Below are 23,510 nucleotides of genomic sequence, written 5' to 3' on the forward strand. Positions count from 1 at the left end.
TCTTGTATTTCCCTCTCTTCTCCAATCTGTTTAACACTCCCACTATACCGGAACGTACTTCTCCATCTTTCTTTTCTCTGTTAGAATTTTTGTCCTAGTCATTTTCTTTACAAATCACATGTCTACCACTTTGTCATTTTTTTCCAACTCTTCTCCTGTCTGGTTTCTACCTCTGAAGGTCCCTGGTTTTTCTTGTCTTCTTCCTCTAGCATAGAAGAAATCTTCAGTCAAGGTAGAAACCCTGACCTCTCCCTTCAGAGTTTTTGAAGCTTCTGAGAACCTTGAGAACATCTGGAAATAAAGCACAGGAACAACCAGTCTACCAGCTTCTGACAGCTAACCACCAGCCAGTGGTTCATTGACTACTGTAAGTAATTGCTGGTCAGACTATTTAAATCTGATAATTATTAATTCAGAAAATAATGGTGGACATTTAATTGGAGAGGAACCATTTCGATAATCTTTACTGAAGTTTCCATAGCAGGTTGGAAAACCCTGCAGAAATAAACTACAGCTATCTGACCTTACCATTTTTCTGCTGTATTTCAATACAGCAGGTGCTTTTGACAGACCACTTTCCTGGGCAAGGGCACCACCTCTAGTTTAGTCCTTTTTGACCACTGCATCCATTCCGTGGCCCACTATTAGCAGGGGAAGTAGTCTCCATGTTTGTATGACTGTGTGATGGACTACCTATCCTTCTCTTCGTATCCCGTGTGTGTACCCAGTTTCCAGACTCATGCCTCTCCTATGATCATTTTCAACAATGAAAACAATCACTCAGAGCATGAGCAGTGAATGTCTTTGATCATCCAATGTACTGCAATTTTGGGGTGCACTGGTGACTGGAATAGATTCAGTAGCAACATTAAAAGCAGCAGAACTTCAAGCCGATGATTTTATGAGGATTGGAAGAGGGATGCATAGTCTAGTGCCCCCATCCTTTGTAACACTGCCTGGTAGGGGTATGCAAGGTCTTGTGTCACAGAGCATGCTACTTCTACCAGCGGACTAGATCTGTGTTCATCTGTGTGGCACAACATTGTTTACTAAGGTATATAGATAAGAGAGAAAAGTATTCCTGGAACATAAAACCCTACAGACATAGTGTTTTATGATACTGTGCTACACTGGGACATTCTGAGCCTGGATTTCAGAGAAGTTGAGGTCAGAAGTCAGATGCTCAGCATTTCTGAAAAGCTCTATGCAATTTCTCCTTTGTCAGGAGTGGTTGCCTTAGTCTGGGTCCGATTTCTTAAGGTCATTCTGTTGTTTAGGTAATTAGTGAGTAGACCTGCAGACTAGTTAGAAAGTGTTTATTTATGCCTTACTGGTCTCTTGTAAAAGTTCAAAATTATGTGCCTGTTTGGTAACTGTACTGCTGACTTCCTCATCCTTTTTCAAGTCAAATGCATTTAACACATAACAGAAAAGGATTATTAAAACTGTAGTCAGAGTGCAACATGGAAGATGATCACTGATAATTGGTCACATGACTGCAGTACCATTAGGAAACTGGCTGTTGATGTAGCCTTTCTGCTGGTAACCTGGTTCAGGGCTGATGGCTCATTGTGTAAAGACTACATTCCAAGAGAGCTATAGAATAAATGAGGAAGCTGAACAGGTTTCTGTTCAGAACGCAACACGTTCTCCTTCCTTTCTATCTTTCAGTGTTTCCTTTCTGGTTTATATCTCACTAGTTGGAAGGGTTTTTTTTTTCATAAAGATATTTTCCCCTTTAGCTTTTCTTTTTTTAGCTTTAGAGCATATAGCTAGGACCTTAGTTCAGGGCAAATCAGAATAAAATAATCTTTATGTATGACAGCATAACCCGCTAGCCTAGTTACAGTGAGAAAGGAAAATGCAAAAAATGAAACACCAGTAAACATTTACAGTGATCTGGCCTGTTGTCTATTTTTTAAAAACTTGGAGCCAAGAGAAATCGCTCAGGTCTTGGCAGATTCCAGATGGGTGGTTCCACTTGGGCCTATGTGGACTAGTGGAAAAAGTAGCTAAAAGCACCTGATTGAACTCTGCAGCATTAATTGCTGCAATTACTCCAGCATATTAGACACTGTCAAAGCAACATACACTGGGAGGTGGCATGAAGCTGGCTCTCCAGATGATCTCTGTAGGTTGCCTTAATTTGAACCCCAAGCTTTCCAGATAAAGCAGGGTTATGGCCCCATATAGCTGGACAATGCAATGTGGTTATATCAGGAACAACAACCTGGCTCATGAAAGGTGGTAAATGATGCGGGGAGATTGGATGAAATGAGCCACACACACAGGCTGTCTAAACAGGCGTAAGAGGTCTCCACTTCTGACTCTTTTTTTCTGCCATCATACCATTCTCACTGTTACATTTGAACTCTTTGTGGTCATGCATTGAGCCAATTTGGGAACTAGTCCATCAACAAATAAACCAGCAAAAAGAAACAAGAAAAAGATTATTATTCAGAGAGATCAAAGGTCCCTGCTCAAATTCCTTATTCAGCCCTCCCCCTTAAATTCGTGTGCTCCTGATAGAGCACATGAACAAGAAGTTAAAGGCCAACCCCACAGTATATAACGAAAGCCTCAGTTAAACTTGGGCTTAACCTATATTAACCACATTTGTAGAGGCAGAATCTGTAAAAACAATTTGAAAAGTATATAATGGCATTAAAGAAAAAACACATCTTTGATCAAATTAAAGATAGTATTTTTATCTGCATGGAGTAACTTAGATTTGGGGACTTTTGGCCTGCGGACAGGTATATCCAACTATCTCATGTAAATGGGAAGGGATTTCCTTGAAGGAATACATTCCTCATCCATAGGAGGAAATACCTGAATTTTCAGGTACATTTTTTTAAACAATTATAAACTCAGCTGCAGACAGGATAGAAATTTGATCAGTACATTTAATCCTAACCTAGTGTTAAATATGAATGATGGACTAATGGGTGTATCCCAGGGTATTGGCACATAAGTCTCTACTCTGGAATTTACAAATGTGATAGCTGTCACAAGCAAAGGAGTAAGCACCAGGAGATTATATATACCTCAACTACAGGCAAGCGCTGCATGGCTGAAGTCCTGCACAGCTGTTTTTCAGTCAAGCAAGTACCTTCCTTCTTGCAGCTCTGCATATGCACTTTCTTCTTGTGCTGTATCCCAGTTATCTGTCCGTGATTTGGACCATTGTTCATGTTGGCCTCCCCTTGAAGCACCCTGGTCTATTAGGCATGGGCTGTGCTGTGCTTCAGAAGTGTTTGCTGTGAGATCTGAAGGAGGCACTGGGCAAGAATAAGGTGCTAGGAAGATTTTCTTGCTTTGGAAAGATTTTTACTTCCATTCTAACATACCTTAAAGAGCTGAAATTGGCTGAAGTCTTTAACATATTTTCTGCCTGAGTCTGTTCCCACAACTCAGATGCCAAAGGCTGGACTAGAAGTTGGGATGAAGCAATTGGCAAAGTGAGGTGGAGCTGTTCAGCCCCTTTCCTGTTACAAATAGTAAGTTTTTTATTTGTCAGGAGAACACTTCAGATTCCTTACACTGTGACGAGAACTCCCTTCTTTTCTTGGTATTTTTAATAAGAACTTCGTCTTCTTAGAGGGAGTGCTTCCCAAGTTTAAAAAAATGAATGGGTCTGAAGTAAGGGCTCTGAAGGTTGCCCTGCATTTATGGGACCTGATGAGGCTTCTGTGAGGCTTAGTTAGGATGGTGTAAGTTTATTACAGAGTGAGTTTCTCTCTACGGCTTGCAGCAGGACAAAATAGTCCTTAATCCTTGCCTTCTTGCGTTCGAATATAAGGTATGAGCAGGCTAACCAGAAAAAAAAAATCTTTCCTGTTATTCCTCCACCATTGGTCAAAGCAGTAGAAAAAATGTAGCTAGCTATTTAAGGTGATTTATGAACTATCAAAGAGGAACTAAAGAACTGCATCAGAGCTAAAAATCTGGCCTTTATTTTTACCTTTTGGGATAGAAATGTCTTAACTATCTATTTTACTATGTTTCTAGTTAATCAAACAGTATCAAAATATGTACATGCAACTAAAACCAGAAATTGCCTGACATACTTAAAATAGAGAATTAACAAACATGCCTTCCGTAAACAAACTGCCAAGAGAGAAGCAAGTCTGAACGTTTATGATTCTTGAGTTCAGACTCGATTGATTTTTGAACATTAAAGTTTTTGAACATTAGTTCAAAAGCTTTGCCCTTACTTGCTGTTTAATTCCTTTTTCAGCTCTTGCCCTTGAACACTGATTTTTATGAATAAAAGCTTTCATTCACCTCTGGGTCTGGCTCCAAGATATTTCTAATCCGTCTTTCATAACCAGAGCTATCCAGCAACAAATATGTGCTTATTTCTATTTATCTCACTTGGTGACATTTTTCAGTTCGTTTTTATCAGTACATTCCATCCTAACTTTTCTTCCTGCTTACTCACCAGTTATATCCTAAAACTCTTTACCATAACTAACAAAAATAGGAGGCGTGAGCTCATCAGAATACAGAAACCCATTCTTTACAAAGGGCAAATGTTTATTTGGTTTAAATTATAATTCGGATAGAATCACAATCAGATAAATGCCAAAGTTTAATTTCTAACATACATTGCTTAGTTTACACAATACTTCAAGCATTTTTAATTGCTTACCCAGTAATCATACTTAAGAAAACTGGCAGAAGTATACTCTTTAAGAATTCTTAACTCTGTTAAAGCTTGTTTATGTACAAACATTGTACCCATACAGCTAAATTAATTTAGATGTGCTTTAATTACATTAATGCCAGTTCCTTGGAAAGATGCTCATAGACCGTACTGATAATGTCTTTAAACAAACTTGAACAAAGAGGAAGCTGGTAAAAAATATCAGTAAGGCTGTATGAACCTAGTAGTTAGTTTACCAGATACATCAATATAGTTATATACATGATTTTGTTGTCTTACTTGAATTCCTTTCCAAGTGATATAAATTATGCTGTGAAAGGATATTCTTATAATACCACAAAGAACATCTCTACAGGTTGAGGAATTACAATGATGTAACTCTATTAGTTAAGATTTATGCCTCAGATACAGGTTTCTTTCATAGGACTGTAAGTCCTTTTTTAGCACATGCAAGCGTTGGAATAAAAATGCAGCTTTGACCTAAAATGGATCTGCTGGTATAAATTTGTTCAAAAGTTTTGAAAAAATAATCTCAATCCAGGAGACCTCTGGGTATTGCATGTATGCACTGCTTTACTGAAGACCTCCTGTAGCTGTCTCAAAATGACTGTGCCAGCTTCTTCTTTGCCAGCCTCCTTCCACATCTGTGCTCCAAAAGCAGGGCCTATGGCTACCTTCCCTTTGGAGCTGGTTCAGGCAGTGTACTCCCTCTTTCATTAGGATGCTTGTTGGATTTTCACTATTCCTCCTTGCTTCCAAACTACCACTGTCCAAATCACTTCAGCACATAGCAGCTGAATTCACCCATACTGGGAGACAAGTTGGCACCATCACTCCGCCGTGCCAAACCCAGAGCCTGACTCAGAGCCATTCAGATAGAGATAATATGCGGAGAGCTCATAACCTTCAGACCCTGTCTGTCACAATCTCAGCCAGACTAAGGAGGAAATACTGGGAAGAAAGCACCTATGCAAAGTCCTTTCTCAGAAACATAAGGAACGCTATGACCTATTGTGCCATCTCTGTTTCTGTTGGAACAATGCTCAGGCTCTGTGATGGCTCAAAAGGGCCTGCAGGCAGTAGTGGGGACTCTGCGCCTGGCGTGTTGTCCAGCTGAATGGTAGAGCTGGGTCCTCCACCACTTTCCTTAAAATAGTCTCAGGTGATGACATGACCTCTCTGGTGTTTTCTGCCCTTCAGGTTGTTAAAGCTTCTTTTTGCAGCCTACTACCTCTTTGAGCTGTCAGCAAAGTAGCTCTCTATTCTGCTTCCAGCAAAACCAGCTGCATTATTCTACAGTTTAAACTGCTGATCGAAACAGAGTAATTTCTTGCCACATCTACAAACTGTAAAAATGCTAAAACAAGAACAACTCAGTTTTCTTTGCAGTGGTCAGAAAGAAGACAATAATATGGGAAATGATTCTAAACCTGCACTTCTCCCCCTCAAGAAATGATACCTATTGATTGATTCTCTTGTTTTTGATAATGTTCAGCTAGAATATCTCAGGAGCAGGATCGCTATCAGTCTCTTCGCATTTCTCCTCTTGCTGACAGTCCTCATGACTCATTCTACAACAGGATCAACCGTGTCAGTGACTCAGCCATGTGACACGTTCTTCATCAGTCAATTTAGGGATGATTTAAAAAAGAAGCAAATACAAGTTTTATGTGCTGTGGGAAGGCAGCTCTTTCAATTTGATAAAAATAAAATGTTGCGTCCAACCACCCACAGAAGGAAGTGACTTCATATAGCTGACCACTTAGCTACAATTACTCTAGTAACTGTCAATGTAATTTGTTTCTTTTGACCAGGTTAAAAAAGTTTTTCTTTTGGTGCTCATATATTTGAAAGATCTCTTACATTCCCAGTTTAAGGTACTTCTTATATTTTTATATATATATATATATATATGTATGTATATATACACACACACACATATGTAGATATATAAAAAAATATTGAGGTATTTCTTATTTTCCAAGAAATAAATCATGTAAAGCTCATGGGTACTTGCCTAATTCAGTCTATAGGGAGAGAAAGTGCTGTTTCCACTGGCAAAGCCAGTGAGCAAGCTCCAACTGGAGATCAGATCACTTTTATCATTCTTTCTCTGCAGAACTAAGTGCTGTAGTATGTCTTCTCTATCAGGAGGTGTTCAGAAAGAAGCTCCAAGACAGAGGAGATTTTACATTGTGAAAAGCACAACAACACTGCCGTGAACTTTGAAGTTATATATTGTCTGTAGGGGATACTTCATACATGAAGAGAGTAAATCTGTTTTCAGTCCACAGTTATTCTCAGCACCCTGTGGAGTGAAGCTATTTCCAGCATTGCTGATTTTAAGCGCATTGAAAGAGTTGCCTTGATCACTTACCGAGTTCCAGTTAACAATTTCTTTTCTCCTTTGAATGCTAAGAGACTCTCTTCACTAAGCAATATTCTTTCTTTGCTCTCTTTTCATTAAATGAACATAATGTAACCTTTTTTAATATAGATTCTGAGTTATTTACAGAGTGAATCTTAAGGAACATTCTCCAGAAATGTCTCATTTTTTCTTTATGAATGCAGAGGTTCTACAGGTTTTGATGGTGTGGGCATTTTTGGAGGTGACAGTTTAACTTGTCAGCAGACTTTAAACTCCACTGATGGTTTCAAAGTTTTGTAGAATAGCCAACACATTCACATCAGCGATATCCACCCCCTCCTAAGAAACCAAGAACAGCATAAAACAGACAGTCTAAGACTATTCTGATAATCTAGTCTAACAAATACCACTTATGTATTATAGTTTGACTTCAAAGTGATTTAATTAATGAATCCTTGCATTTTGCACTGGCAGAATGCCAGAGCTGCATAACACAGAGTTGGTTAGATAGATCTTTCTTTAATGAGATATATACTAACACCGTGTACCTACTGCAGAATCAGTGTCCTGAGAACCACCTGCAGGTCATGCACTTGTATTATAAAGGAGGTAAAAATATGGAGCAAATTTGTATTAGTGTAATTATTTGTTGTGTATCTTATGGTAGTGTCTAGAGAATGGAAACTGTAGGAGGCTTTAGCAAGAGGCAGTTGTTATATTAAGCAGCCTAGCTTGTGTTGTTAGGTTACCTGCATTTATTTAGGTAATAAAGAGGGGCTACACAATACAAAGTGGATTAGTTAGAAGTCAGACATCAACTGAAGCAAGCTCTGTCTGACTCCTTTGCTCTGAGTGATTATTGAACAACAAACATGCCAAACTGGTGTTTATGCCCCACTGTACAAACTCCTACACCAAAATAAAATACAAGACTGTGCTTCTTGCTCCCAAGTGTTTAGAACCTGCTCTGTGGCTCTTAAACCATGATCTGCATTTTATTTACCTCTTTCGCTATATGCTTTTTCTTCTCTGTTAAGGATGATCTGGGATAAAATTTATTGTGTAACAGTAAACAGATTTATACTGTTTACTTCAATCATTTTTCAATTTAGTATCTATTCGATGTTACATCAAAAGTTACCTAGACAACAGAGAAGTCCCAGTGTTTGAACCATTTTACCCAAGGTACCAAAAGCAATGGGATAATCAAAGAGATGCTGAAATGATCTGCATTTACAATAGGAAAAAAAAAAATATCTATTGTGGTGTCAGCAACTCCCATCTCACTAATATGTACACTTTTCTAGTGGAAGGGCTTGAAAAACAAAGCAGTCTGTCATCTGGGAACAAAGCCTACAGTAACAGGTCCCCAGTCCTGATCAGCTCTATGGGGCACTACCATTTTGCTAATATCAAATAAAAATATTAAAAGAGTGAATTACACAATTTAATATAATCACTTAAAATAATCAGATTCTAAGCATCTACAAAATTTCAAGTAAATTAAAACTTTATATGGAATTTGATCCAATTTCTCTTGGAATAGGATCAAATTTGTAGTTTGGATTATTTCCTCCCACTGAATTTGGCAGGGATTGTACTTGCATATTTAATAGTATATTGCACTATTTAGATCTTAAAATAAATAGCTTCCTACACGTATTTTTTGAACAACATTCCAAAGCAAACTCAGCAAGATCGCTGTTGTGTGCTAAGCCACATCTTCACTGTTTTACAAAGACCTGTGATCTCAGGAAATACTTATCTGTAAAACTCTACTGCTATAGAATTATTTAGCTGTTGTTCCCTGTATAAGCAAGTTCAAAGGACATGCTTAGACACAGTATGAAGTTAGTTGCAGCCAGGGTGCTGGGACACACGAGGCCGAGGTCAGTCTCGGGGCAGACCGTGTCCTGCCGACAGATTCCCCTCTGCCAGAAGACCCTGAAGGAGGACTGGAGGTTTGCGAGCAGGTTCTGCTGGAGAAGGCAGACAGGGTGCACCAGCAGCGCTCTCCGCCTGCTGCCTGCCCCAAAGCTTGAGCAACGTGCGTTGCCAGTTTCACAGCCTTTTCTCTGGAAACGCTGTGGCATTCTGCCTGGGGGGAGAACCGAGAGGTTAAGAGGTGCCTCGCTGCCAGAGGATCGTGTGAGGAAAGAGCTGCTTCAGGGCCACACCCAGCTCGAAAGTCGCGGAGCCCATAAACACCGAGACGCGACCCTCTGGTTGTCGGAGGGCTCACAGACGAAACACGGCGAAATCCCGGGCAGCTCGGGGGGCCTCCCCCGCCGCCCGGGGAGGGACGCGACGGGACAGGGCAGCCCGGCCACGCCGCGCCGCCCCGCGCGGCGCCGCGAGGCCCAACCGCCCCAACGGCCGCCGAGCGGCTGCCGCGCGCGCCGGAGACGCTGCGGCCCTACAGCGCGCGCACCGCCGCCAGAACCGTATTTGCCCATATTTAGCGCGTCATGGTTACCGTATATACCGTTACGGATAGGCGGTAAATGCGGGGTCAGGCATGCCGTCTTCCCTCGCGGCCACAGTGCTCTCTAACAGCTTCGTTTCGGCCCGCGCCTACAGTCAGAGTGGGTCCTGCCGTCCTGATGTAGTTAGCCCGGGTTTGGACGGGCGCTCTCGCATGTATTTCAGAAAGCAAAGGGATCGCTCACTGGGACATCAATTCCCCTTACCGTATTTGCGCTCACTCACCGCCGCCATTTTTGGTGCCGTAAAGCAAAGGGTAGAACACGTGCTACCGTATATCATAGCGCCTAAACGCAATGCCCTAGTGCTGCCCTCGCCCCGGCCCGGCGGCAGCGGTGCGCATGCGCGGCGGGGGCGGGAGCGGGAGCGGGAGCGGTGGGGTGAGGAGGAGCGGCCGGTGCCGCCTCCTCCCGCGGCTCTCGGTGCCGGCGAGGCCTGGGCAGAGCCTCATCCGGCGGCCCCGGGCAGCGCGGAGCCATGGCGCAGCGGAGGGCGGCGGAGCGCGGGCCCTGCCAAGCGGCGGCGGAGGGCGCCAGGCACCAGCGGCAGCTTCTGGAAGGTGCCGGCGCGGGGGGGGGGAGGCGGCGGCGGCGGCGGCGGCGGGGCCGGGGCGCGCGGGTCGCCTCCTCCGTGCGGCCAACCGCCGGCCAACCGCCGCGGCGGGCGCGGGGGTGGGGGTGGGGTGGGGGGCCGCTGTGCGAGCGGCGGGCCGGGCGCTGCTGCGGGCGGCCGCGGCGGGGCCTGCGGGCGCCGCGCTCGGGGCGGCGGCGCCGGGCACGGCTCCCGCGGAGCCGCGCGTCTGTGTCCGCGTAGTGCTCCCCGGCCAGCGCTGCCCGGGCGCTGCCCAGAGGCGAAGGCGGCAGCAAATGCGCTTCGCTGTACTTCCCTTTCTCCTCCTCCAGGGCTTGCTTGTTCTAGGGTAAATGGCACTAAAATACCCGGTGGTGAAGTACTATTTCGTGCTGTTTTTGTGGCACGAAAATAGGCAGGATGGTTGCACTAGCTTCAAAGCGAAAACCTGAAAGCGAGTAAAATAGAAAACTAGACCTACACGCTGTATTTTATCTGGGTGTTTCGTCATCCTTTCGCTGCCTTTCACAACAGTGAGATGGCAGTGCCACAGCTTGAATGCTCCGCGTGGGCACTGTGGTGCCGCCAGGGTCCGCAAGTGAAAATCCTGCTTTGGCATTTTTGTGGTGTTCAGGCGACTGGTTCTCACTAAGAAGTTGTGCTACCCTAGTAGTGCCTGAAGGGAGGGAGTGCCTTAACACATATGCACATGCACACCCTAGTGTGGATGCACAGAATGTGTGTTAAGTCGTATCTGCTAATCAGTAAATTACACAGGTGGTTATATAGCTAAAATGATCAGTGTAGAAGAGACCTAAAATGTAATTGTGATTATTTATGGTGCTCCTGTAACCTTACAACATAACCTTCGCATACATGCACAAGATTTTGAAGACAGGAAGACTTAGGTTAGATGCTGACTCTCTCTATATGTATCGAATATGTGTAATTCCTGAGTCAGACAAAGTAGATACTTTATAGCCTGAGCTGCTGTTGTGTGTATATGTGTTTTCTCCTGGTGAGTGTCTACTACCTGGTTGTGGCTGGTGTTCATTCTTAGAAAATAATCTCTTAAGGAATATGTTTCAAAGTTGCATTGTACATACTGAAATCTTAACTTCAAATGCTTTCACTGACTTTGAATTCACTGGACTGGCAGGCGACATCTGATAAAAAGGAAAAATATATGGAGTTTTGCTTCTCTGACTGTCCTTTTACTTTACAGATGTAAAACTATTTAGGGATCAAAGAAGCTGACTTTTCTGGGATGTTTGCCTATGTAAGAAGTTAGGATTTGCTTTCAGGGAATGTGAGCAGTATATTGTGTGTATTATTGAAACCATTGGTGGGAAGATTACATCTGCAGAGAATTTGCCTTATTTCTTGAAAGCATAACTTAGAATTTTGTTGCAAGTTCTTTTTTAACTTTGCTTTTGTTTAATTTCAGGGAAAGCCCATGCAGAAGGTGGATCAGCTGGAATGTCTCTTCTTATTTTAGTGTCCATCTTCTTATCAGCTGCTTTCCTCATGTTTTTAGTATATAAAAATTTTCCACAGCTTAGTGAGTAAGTATGTCAGGAAAGATTAATATACTTGCTTTTCTTTCAAATTGTAGAGGCATCTATGTGGTATTAGTTGATCCTAAACTGACATGAGTTAAATACAGTATAGCCATAACTTGAATCAATCTTTTTATTTCCTCTTTTTTTAAATCTTTTTCCTAAGGGAATATCAGGATCCAGTCTACAATGCCAGAATACAAAACTTGATATAGAACTTCTGTGTTTAAATAGATCTTGTAAGTAATGTTCCTATTGCACAGCTGAGGGAAGACATTTTAAAAAGTTACCCCTTGTCATATTAAAAATGGTAACTGGCAATATTGGTACTTAGCCTTCCTCAGTTGACAGGCAAAAAATGCTAGGTTAGGGCTAGATTTTAAAAATTCACTTATTCAGGTGTAACTACAAGCTGGCACCAAAAGGGGACATCCTTCTTCCTTCATGCCTAAGTTTCATGTTCTGTTTTTCTCCCATTTGTTGCATGTAGCACTGATGTGTCAGGAAAGTAGGTAGTCTGGCAAGATGAAAGTTTGCTTATCTGACGGGTTAGTTTTTGTTTTTCTTTTAGTAGCTAATTTTCTATCTGGTTAAGTTGCTCAACAATTTTAATTTGTGACAGTCCAGTCACTAGGTCTAATACGGAGGAGGAGGGAACAGTCAACTGTGCAGCCTCGAGTTGCACCAGAAAATGGTGTGATGTGGAATTTCACTCTTAAAGTTTTGTTTATTTTCTAGACAAAGCTTTGCCTGCGTTCCTGCAGTTTAAATGCTATGACCTTATCATTGAGACAGTCATACTTGGTTTTTGGGTGAAATACGGACCACTGCATAGTTGCCAAACTTAGGTTTGAGTAATTATTTGTTTTGATCAATTTATTTTTGGTAAGAAAATAAATCTTAGGAATAAAACAGATTATTTAATGAGTAGAAAAGAGATGGTGTGCAAACATCTAAAATAAATAATTTTATAATTAAAAAACCCCACAGATACTGAGTTTATCTGAGAATGTTATCACAGCAACAATAATGTGGTTTGTTTGCTGAGATTATAGCTCAGTGATCAAGTATATCTTACTATCTATATATTCAACAAGTAATATAACTGTACTGTTTGCTTACCTTTCCTTCATTCCTGACTTTCTTTTTTTTTGTTTGTTTGTCTTCCAGAGAAGAAAGAGAATGTATAAAGGTTCCTAGAGACATGGATGATGCAAAAGCCCTGGGAAAAGTCCTGTCCAAATATAAGGACACCTTTTACGTTCAAGTATTAGTGGCTTATTTTGCCACATACGTTTTGTATCCTTCTCCTGATAGGAAAATTTCTTTTTGATGTAGTCATATTTCTCTGAAAGAGCTAAAGGGAAAAATACAAGGCTACTTTAAATTGTTGATCAAGGATAAGGGAGACTAATTACCTGGGTATGTTTATAAGATGCAGGAATTTGAACTAGATGTATGTACGGTAATATATACTATTAAAGGAATTCCTTGCAGTTTCATATTGACTGTTCTACCCTGCAAAATATTTTTAACTTTGATATCAGACTTTGTTATTTTAACATTACGCACTAACTTTTAAAGTTAAAACTTGAATTGCCAGTTAGAAATTATTGTTAAATCCAAGAGAATACTGAAACTACTGCTTTTCTATTCCTGCGACATTCAGGAATGTGAATATGAGAGTCCAATAGGAGTCATTTACAGAATTTTTACAGCACTTTAATTAAAGAAATGATTTTATGCCTTCTTCAAAAAGCAAATATCTTATTTCATTTTAGAGAGCTAAATTTCTGAGATACTTTCTGCCTGAGGAGATACCAAAGGCTGCTTGTGTTCTATGTTAACTTTTTTTGTGTGTTAAATATATTAATTAATCATTAAGCACATTCTTCACTGAACACTTAACTAAAGGTTAGTAACTTTTAAAAGGTTGAAGAACTTTATAGGAGGTCTACTTCAGTTTAATGCAGGAGGCTTTCTGTAACCCATTGAAAAAATCAGTGCCAAATGCACTACACTCGATAATTAACTTGTGGCTCATTCTTTTTGAGAGTAGTTCACAAATAATAGCTTATATATGAAGAAAGTTAAATATATTTTATATATATATATATATATATATATAAATATATATTAAAAACAGAACACAATTGACTATTTAATAAGCTGCTACAATAGCTGATGCAACAACATTTAATGCCTTGGAATTAGGAGCAGACTGTGATCAGTACACAAGTATGTTATAATTATCTAAAAACCTTGACACTTGCTTAGAAAAAGCTGTACTGTTAGTAATGGACTTGATGTAAAGGAAGACTGTTTGGCTTTTTGATATTTCATTTGGTTCAACTCAGAATGGTGTTCATGAATTTCTTTGCTTTACAAGATTTCCATTCAGGGAATGAACTTGCAATGTAGTCCCAACTATGATGAGCAAACCTTAAGCTCAGCAGTCTGTTCTTGTGTGCTGCAGGATCTCTGCCTCTTTGAAAAATTCACTTAGATACTGCACAGAAGCCTACAGTGAAACAGTAATGTCGTAATCTGTCTCTAGGGCTGACTTGGCCATATTTTGACAGCATGGTACTGTAGCCTAGGTCTAAAAGTGAGCAGGAGTCTCTTATGATCAATGATCTAACAAAAACATTGTAACTGAGATTAGTGATCATGTAAGATGGTAATCTAGTGGTCATACCATACCTGTTTATAAACTGAGTAAATTAAGTGCCAATTTATAGAGTTGACCTTATACTTGGGTTTTAACTAATTCCTGAAAAGACTCTGAACTGAGGTCTGGGAGGGATTTTAGTGAAATAGCAGTCTTTAAAATCATTAATGTTAATAAGGAAGTAGTAGTTTTCTTGACATGTCAGTCTTCCATGAAGTTTGTAGTGATTATGGGGTCTGAAGAGAGTTCTCTGGATCTTTCATAGAGAATGACTGAAATCCGGCTGTGTCTAGTCTGCAATGTAAAATCAGAACTACGTATTCCCCATAATGTCACAGTAAATCTCCAGTGTCAATTGTAGCGCAGAGATAAAGGAAAAAAAATGTAATGCAGCTTGTATTATTTGGTGACTTATTTTTGTATCTGTCACTGGAATATATAGCCTTGTTTTTCTTTTTTCTCTCTTTTGAATCACCATACTCAGATTTTACTTGTTTGAGGTTTAGCAGTGTTTACTGGTATGAAGTGTCTACTCTGCAAAGATATTTTGAAGTAAAGATCTTTTGAATCAGTATGTACTTACTTGTGTGGGGTTTTTCCCAATTGTATTATATAGCAGGATTGTTTATAAAGTTGAGTAGCTTTTTAAAAATATATTTTTCCCTTAACCAAGATTTGTACAGCTTGCAAACATTTGCTATCCCTGGGTCTATATTTCTTAGTATCCTCTCAGGGTTTCTTTACCCCTTCCCTTTGGCCTTATTTCTTGTTTGTTTGGTAAGTATGGAAAACAGTTTGAGGGAGTATATATTTCTATCCATTTGGAATACAGCTGGGCATCAAAATAGCTTCTGGTCTCCTATGATCAGAGACCAAGTGAAATGTCTGATGATGCTTTAATCTGAGGAATGAATGAGTTGTGATTCAGCTCTGTTATGAGAATGGCGTTACCCACAAAATCCACCATAACATAGGATGATGTTCCAAACTACTAAAATCTTCCTTCAGTTTTCCTCCTGGTAATGGAGGCAGATGGGTACTAATCTGCCAGAGTTGCTTTCACTGTAAATTTGTCTAGCATCTACCAGAACCCGATTGTAATTTCAGAACATTACATAAGTACTACATTTTTATTATTGCACTACAAGATGTATCAGTTTTTAAATCACTTAAATAACCAAGAAACTTAAATTAAGTTATGAAATATACATTATTAATGGGACATTTTTTTTGAGATTTGTCAAAAAGATGCAGTCATAGTGAGCCTTTGTACTAAAGAACTAAATAAATGAGTCACTATAAAGGACCAAGATGATAAATTTTCAGATCTGAATATCTTTTGAGTGCCATTCTGACCCTTATTTGCAAAGTTTTCACTGTTTAGTATTTTAAGTTACAGAAACACTTAATTGATAAGTAGTAAACATGGTCTATTTTGAATGATGATCTAAACACATGGGAATAAAGAAACAGTTTTGAATCAACAGCATTCTTAGAAAATGGGTACATGCTGGTGAAGGAGAACCCTTCAGTCTAAATGTAGAGCTGCATAGAAGCAGGCTGCATCTGGCTATTCTAATTAAAGGGGCATAATACTAGTATTAATAAGAGCTTCTGCTCATTTGTTCATTCTTTTGCAGTGCTCAGGACTTGGAGCTTCGTTCTGCTATATGCTTTCATACCTAGTGGGACGGCCTGTTGTATACAGATACTTAACAGAAAAGGCAGTGAAATGGTCAGACCAGGTAGAGTTTCTATAGATACTCTAATTTATGATAGAAAATGTGTAGTGGAATAAAATGGAAAGCTAGGGGATGTCATGCTCGTAAACATAATTACAAAGTGAAAATTCTGTCTTCTTTCTGACACTTTTTTGAGTATTCTTAAAGAGCAGGGAATATTTGAGTTTATAGTATTGTGTAGTGTGAGAATAAATTGGACATAAAGTGAATTGGTCAAGCTGGGCTAGAGATAGAAAACAAATATTACCTGTAAACAACTTCAGATAAAGCAATTAAATAGGTAAAATTTTAAATGATTTCCTGTTGGGAAGTTCTTTTCACATAGGAAAAGTTTGCAACAGATATACACACTCGCACACTCACACACTTTTTTAATCCTCCCAGGTTTAGTTAACGGAAAGAGTAAACCTCTCCAGTTTCAATTTAAATAAACAGGTCTCTGACCATCAGAACTTCTATGAGCAGGAAAACTAATGAAAGCTGTTTTCTTTCCCTATAGAAAAAAACCCCATAGCTGATGTCTGACTGCAAGCTCTTAATTTGAAGGTGCCATTTTGGTTGAGGCATTTATTAAAAGGATACGGCTTTCTACTGTGCGCCTCCCCCTCCCCCCCCGCCTGCCTTGGGTCACTTAGAGGATCTCTCTTCTTCCTTACTGCTGGTTTACATGAAATCTACAAGAACTTAATTACCTGTAAATTTTTGAAATTGGCCCCCTTTTTATTGGGTATTGGTACGTAGTTCTGCACCAACTGCTTGATCCTGTAATTTGTATTTCCTTATAATGGCAAAGGACAATATCTGATAAGATTACTCTCAACAAGTGTTATCACTGGATGAAAAACATTGGCAAAGACTTCGCTGTACAAAATCAGTGCGCTTGGTATTTGACTAGTGTTTTAGTTTGACACTCTTAAACAGATTCGCAAGCATGAACCACGAGTTAATGGATTGCACTCTTCAAGATTTTTTTTTAAAAAAATATTACATGAATATTTTAAACATGTTTCTTACTCAGATGTCTGATTTCTGTTGGAATGGTATAAATTTAAATTATTTTAGTCAGTTGTTCAGCTACAGTGTTCAGCCTTTTTATATTGCAAATTTAACACAATCCTTAGGTGGGGATCTAATTACAAATTTAATAACTTCCACAGTGGAGCTTAAGAGAGTTGTCCTGCACAATTGTCTTTATTAAGTAATAAAATAGTATCTTGGATCTTGACTGAAATAAATGTTAGTATCAGAGTATAGTCTTAAAGTTGTTCTCTAAGTGGCAAGTGCTTACTATTTCCTTTAGTAGAACTGGATATGTGATAAATAATATGTACAGCTTGGATTGCACTGGATAAAGTGGACTATATCACACTTGAACTATGTTATGTGCAAAACTAAGCAAAGTAGAAATATTTAGAACTTCATTAGGATGGAAAGTGTGATTAAAACTTACTAAACCCTAGCAGGGCTGTGGCTTAATTTTAGTGGGGCAGTTAGAGCTAAAGTTGGGAAAAACAGAGAGGATTGAGGTGAGCTGCTGGACTACTGTCAGTCTGGAATTCTGATCAGACTTATGATTTGGGCTGTCTGGGGCCGCGTGACCAGGCTTAGGCTTATAGAAGAGCTGCTCAGATAGGTCAGAGATGATGGGATGCTTTGTTACCCTTAAAACTTGGTTTGGGGTTACGGTTCTTGTTTGAAAGGGCTGATGTGCTAAAGCCTGGCTGGAGTGAGAAGAGCTTTTGATGTAGTACTAATGTAGGGAGCTGGGCTAGAGTTAAGAACATAATTAAGAAAGCAAATAGTTTGGGCTATTACAGTTGCTCCTGGGTAATATAAATGCTAGGTCTTACAAAACAGGCAGGTAAGTAGACTGTGCTGGCAGTAACTACCTGACTAACTGGAGAGTCGTGAGTTTCTGAGCTAAGAATACAGCTCTGCTTCAAGTGTGATTACAATTTAGGACAAAAGAGGTTGAGGAACAGCCTCATTGCCAGTTCCTGCAAAAGCTTTTGTAGTAGGGCACCAGCCTGGCAGTGTTGATTAGGTTACAGTTAGATGGAAGACAAGCAGAGGTCAGTGAGTTAGACCTGCTTCTGTGCAGAATTACTTAAGTTAGCTGAATCAGACAGATTGTCAGCATACTCTACTATCGACTGGTAGTTCCAGAATAACTTTAGTCTTATTTAACAGATGATTCTCTGATGCCTCTTCCTTGAGTCAGTCACTGCTTAACTGATTATTTTTTATGTTTCCAACCTTTAAATTTCTACAAAAGATGCACAAAAATCTAGTAGCTTCTAGCAGTGAAACTGTTCTGTATTTTCAAACCGGGGTTTTATTGAATGTTTTTTTTTTTCTCTTTGACAGGTTGAAAGACACAGAGAACACCTCATTAACTACATAATATTTCTGAGAATAACACCTTTTCTTCCTAACTGGTTCATCAATATAACATCTCCTATAATAAATGTACCGTTGAAAGTATTTTTCATTGGCACTTTTTTAGGTAAGAATTCTGATCAATGAACTTAAATTTGGGGGCAGCCAGAAGAGATACTGTGCAATCTCTGCTGAGCATTGTATGAAGAGAAAAGCAAATCTACTGGGTAACTGAAAGATTACACAAATGCATTATTTCATACTTCTTGGTGTGTGTGGAACTTGGAGCATCAAAAGGTTTCAGTCTTCAAGACTGTTATGACCTACGGGATTGCAGGTAATGAGATGTGGCTAACTTACTTGTTTGAGGGAACATGCCTTCTATGAACACATTAGTAACTTGCTTTGTTCCAGTCCACGATTATTATACTTTCATGAAGTTTTGTATTAATAAGATGAGAAATTCCTATTCTGAACTCGGCTTAATTGTGTGAGGATGTATGTGCCTTTGTCAGAAGGACTGTTTCTCCTCGTCTTTCTCCATCTTGTTTACCATATTTTTCTGGGAGTTAATTTGTAATTTATTACTGTAATGCTAAGTATTTTGGTGGTGTATTTGATGTTTTTTTTTAAGATACTTTTTAACCCGGTTAGGAAACCACCTATATTTTTCCTTATGAACCCAAACAAGGATTAGTTTGTAGAGAGATGGCAGAGATTTTTCCTGGTGTCCTGTGTTTGAGCAATATAAATATAGCATAAAAATAGTTCTTATGATAAGGGATTCTTGTTTTCGAATTTCGTATTTACAGATGCCTGTACCAAAGTGGAAGGTACCAAAGTCTGAAACTTTGATATTAAAGTTAGGTGACTAACTTAGGATTTTTATTTTTCCATGTTTGTTTTCCCTAACAAGTGATTTTGTTTTCTTCCTTCACTGTCCTACTCTTCTAATTTTTCCCCTCCAGGTGTGGCACCACCATCTTTTGTAGCAATTAAAGCAGGAACAACACTGTACCAACTTACAACAGCAGGGGAAGCTGTTTCCTGGAACTCTGTGTTTGTCCTTATGATCTTAGCCATCCTCTCCATCTTACCAGCTGTCTTCCAGAAGAAACTGAAACAGAAATTTGAATAAGGATCAGACTAGATCACAATTTCCCATACTTCATCTCAGGATCAGCACTTCTAATATTTGTATGTTTGCTTTTCTATTAGATCTTCAGCAATTAAAAGGGAGGCTTGTAATGGATAAGAATGTCTTTAAATGAACACGTGGCCTAAAATTGAAGAAACTGTGTTCAAAAATGTACTACACATAGTTTTGTAATCAAACTGTCAGTGTTTTACTTTGGAGAAAGGGGCAGGATGAGGGAAAGGAAGACATATTTTGCTCTAATTATGTGCAGAGCAAAAATGCTGATGTAGACATGAACTACAAATACTACTTTCTAAAACTTACAGGAAAAAAAAAACTTGTACTCAAGTATTCAGTCCAGTTTTGTAACACTACATGTCTCTGTAGACTTGCATGTTATCTGGTCTGAGTACATTTCTCATGAAAAATATTTCTCTTGTTTTGCCTTTGGTAGTTCCAGGAAAAATAGCATAATACAATAACAATGCTCACTGAGAAACAAAGATTTTTTCCATGAGCAGTACTTTAACTTTAGTGATACTCTTACCATCCTGATTGTTTTGTTTCTATTTATTAGTACGATGTGGATTTAAATACTTGAACCTACATCTGCTTTACTAACTGGATTGACAAAGGAGTGTCAAATCATTCCTCCTTGTCCTCTGGTAAATTTTTATCCTCGGAGAAGATGTAGGAGGGAAAAGAGCGGGCTAAAATTTGATCCTGTCTGGCTGATGAATTTTTAAGTTCTAATATTGCTTAAATTTTTGTTGATTATTTTTCCAGTATTTTACTTGCATAGATTTTTTTTTCTGCCAATTTAAGACAGTTATTACACTAAAAACTTCAGTTCTCAACCAATTTAAACATGTATAACTTTAAGCAGCTATTTATTACAATTCCTCAAACAATATGTAAAGTGGATACAAGCTTCCATTGCAGCTCAATTGGCCAGAAGAAATATCTGGTACACAGATTAGTACAGTTCTTGTTAAAGAACTGATTCTACATACTGTTCAATGAATCAGGTAACAAAAATCTAATATGTCAGTGTATATAAATTTAAAAAGATTATTCTCTTTTCTGATGACAGTAACTGGTGATAAGCAGTTGGCTATGATTCACTTTTAAGTTTAAAAAATATATATATATATTCACTAAATAGGGTATATGATACCCACCCCTTGTATGGTTATAACTGTTGCAGTCTGTTGTATTGTCAGTGGCGTCCCATAAAATTAGGTCCTGATCAGTGAAGAACTTGGGTACGTGTTTTTTATCCTACTGAAACCAATGCTGCTTATACACTTTTAGGTTTCTATGCCACTGAAGTGTCTTTCAGAAATGGGAGTTGACACATTAGCATATGCTCCAATTCAATGGTTTACTTGTTTATATCCTTATATTAACTCATCATATGATGGATCATTTTAGATGTAAGAGAACAGTTGCATAAATGTGATAATGTGAAAGGTACTGGTACCTTAAAGAGATTTTTCTTTTTCTTTTGTAATGTAATGTTCATTGATTTCTTCATTTTATCACAGTATTACATGTAAATATATAGTAAATATTGTTGATATGCTATTTTTGTCTATTATTTAAATCTGGGCTGCACATTAAATGGTATTTTTTTATGTTGGTAGATAAAGGAACTCATATAATTTACCTCTGTTTACAAGTTTATTGTAAGAGCACATAATTTCAGGAATTGGTTTCTTATTTAAAATTGACTCTAAACCTGTATTTTATTGGCATTTAAAACTGGACAGTGATCATTTTTATTGCTGTAATTCTAATCTTAGAGCTCATCTATCTGTGGAATTTACTCCATACTAGACTAGGTTATGAATTTAGCTGTTGAGAGCTATGTATTCACTGGATTGAGTGAGAAGTAGCTGTAGATTTATTCACAGCCTACTTCTCAACAGAATAAATTGCACTCTTACTACTGTACTGAAGTCCAGTAGCTATTCTCAAAAATTCTCACCTGATTTTCAGTAAATAATAAATGCTGTTGTAAAATCTGTTTGGTGCAACCTTGGCATTAAAGAAGGAAGTGAATTATGTTTTGATTTCACATAAATCATGCTATCAGTTCAGATCTTCCTTTAGTTTTATTTCACTGTGTGGATGGGACCAGGATATGTTACAGAAAAATGTTCTGTATCAGCCATAGTTGGTCAGACTAGTTTCCCAACATAGTGGCTTTTAATGTCACAAATAAGATTATTTTCTTTTGCAAAATCCTAGGGGGGCATTTTGTGTTTTTGTATTTTTTTCTTATCTCTCTCTCTCTCTCTCTCTCTCTCTCTCTCTCTCTCTCTCTCTCTCTCTCTCTGCTTTCTGATAAGAAAACCATGTCTACCATGAAGTAAACAGGAAAATGAGGAATATGTAGCTTTTTCTTAATTGCAAGGAACTTTGAGGTATTAGGTGACCTATTCATCTTTTAGAATTTTTTTAAGTGATAACTGCATAGCATCATTACTACATATCTTTTACCAATTGATAATAAAGCTATTATATAAAACCTGAAATCTTGTATTTTTTGAGTCAACTATCTTGAACTTTCCCCTAAGCTAATTTTTTTATTAATCTGTTTTTAAGGGATGAGTTCTAACGTGGTAACTTAAACTGATGATCTGATGATCACATTTGTAGATGAAATTCATTCTATTTGTACTCCTGCTATTTTAGAACATCTAGGTAAGCATGGCATCCTTCTCTGTCTGAAAAGTATTTCTTTAGCATGTACAACAGTAACTTTAAAAAGCTCTTATTTTGCACAGGAAGCCAATTGCATCTAGGTTGTTTTATCTCCTCAAATTACAACTATTTGCATACTTTTTTTTCCCATGAATTCCTGATGGAAGACTTGCAATGCTGAAGTTAATTCTACAGCTTCATTGAGATTCCCTTAATGCTACATCAGTGATGGAGTCCAGTTTATGGAATCCACTTTTTTCTTCTTCTTTTCTTTTTTTTTTTTTTTTTTTTTTTGCCTTTTTTTTTTGCCTTTTTTTTTTTTTTTTTTTTTTTGCATTTTATAGAATGCTGTGAATAGTGTGTTGAAAGCTTGCCAGAAAGTTAGGATTTTTTTAAAAAAGACATCTTTATCTCTGACAGTAAACTATGCTACTATGCAGTGTCAAAGATGTGGGTTTTGTTGGCCTGTATTTTAGAGATTTTTTTAAAACCTACTTTTCCTGGAAATATTTATCATATATAATTTCCTGCTAGCAGATAATCTGGTTTTATTATAGTCAGTAACTGAAATGCAATGTGGATGAAATACACTTTCTACTATGCTTTGTATTAGAACTGGAGTATGCTGCCTGTATCATACCATATGATTATTTACTCTGGATTAAACTGAAGAACCAACAGAATGAGCTCAACCAGGTAGCTGATGAAGGACAAACACCCAGCTGCTACTGCAGGAATACTTCTTACAAAAAGCAGCTGCTTCATCCCTCATCTCTTTCCTGATCCTACAAAACACATTATGAAGAGCCTGGGAACCAAAATTAAGACTGCAGCATACCGAAGACTAGAGAGACTTGGCCTAGATTAGTCTTAAGGCAGTGCAGTTCTTCCCATCATCTGTACTATAAATTCTGTCTCTCTCAGCATCTTACACTCCTATCACAATTAACAGTCTTTCAATTACATACTTGTTTGGTATGTCTAATCAGATTGAGTTGTATTTACCTGTGACCATGGATACTTTTATTTCAGGCCTGAAGATTAATTTGTATTCTTACCTTTTTTTTTTTTTTTTTTTTTTAATGACTATTTCCTAAATATGGTAGAAGCAATAAAACATTTTATCTGTAAACATTGCATTGATTGTAACATGTTAATGTATACTCAGATTATACTTTTGGAGCCTGTAGAACAAAGGAAAGCTCTTCTGCCCTGGAAATT

At 38.5% G+C, this 23,510-nt stretch overlaps 1 protein-coding gene across 3 annotated transcripts in view; it reads left to right on the plus strand.

The window, feature by feature from the left end:
* TMEM41B (transmembrane protein 41B) overlaps positions 1-22,120 on the plus strand; it is a 31,714-nt gene extending 9,594 nt beyond the window's left edge. For 2 of the 3 annotated variants that reach the window (XM_062577741.1, XM_062577742.1), the window contains exons 2-8: positions 210-367; positions 11,539-11,656; positions 12,821-12,949; positions 15,005-15,098; positions 15,962-16,066; positions 18,431-18,569; positions 19,411-22,120. In XM_062577741.1, the coding sequence (XP_062433725.1) occupies positions 11,571-11,656; positions 12,821-12,949; positions 15,005-15,098; positions 15,962-16,066; positions 18,431-18,569; positions 19,411-19,580 (723 nt within the window). In that variant the 5' untranslated portion in view covers positions 210-367; positions 11,539-11,570 and the 3' untranslated portion in view covers positions 19,581-22,120. Of the gene's footprint in view, positions 1-209; positions 368-9,904; positions 10,081-11,538; positions 11,657-12,820; positions 12,950-15,004; positions 15,099-15,961; positions 16,067-18,430; positions 18,570-19,410 lie in introns of those variants that run through there. The other variant, XM_062577740.1, reaches the window with a different exon arrangement.
* Positions 22,121-23,510: the final 1,390 nt, after the last annotated feature.

The sequence above is a fragment of the Rhea pennata genome, chromosome 5, assembly GCF_028389875.1.
Source record: "Rhea pennata isolate bPtePen1 chromosome 5, bPtePen1.pri, whole genome shotgun sequence".
Classification (NCBI taxonomy): Eukaryota; Metazoa; Chordata; class Aves; order Rheiformes; family Rheidae; genus Rhea; species Rhea pennata.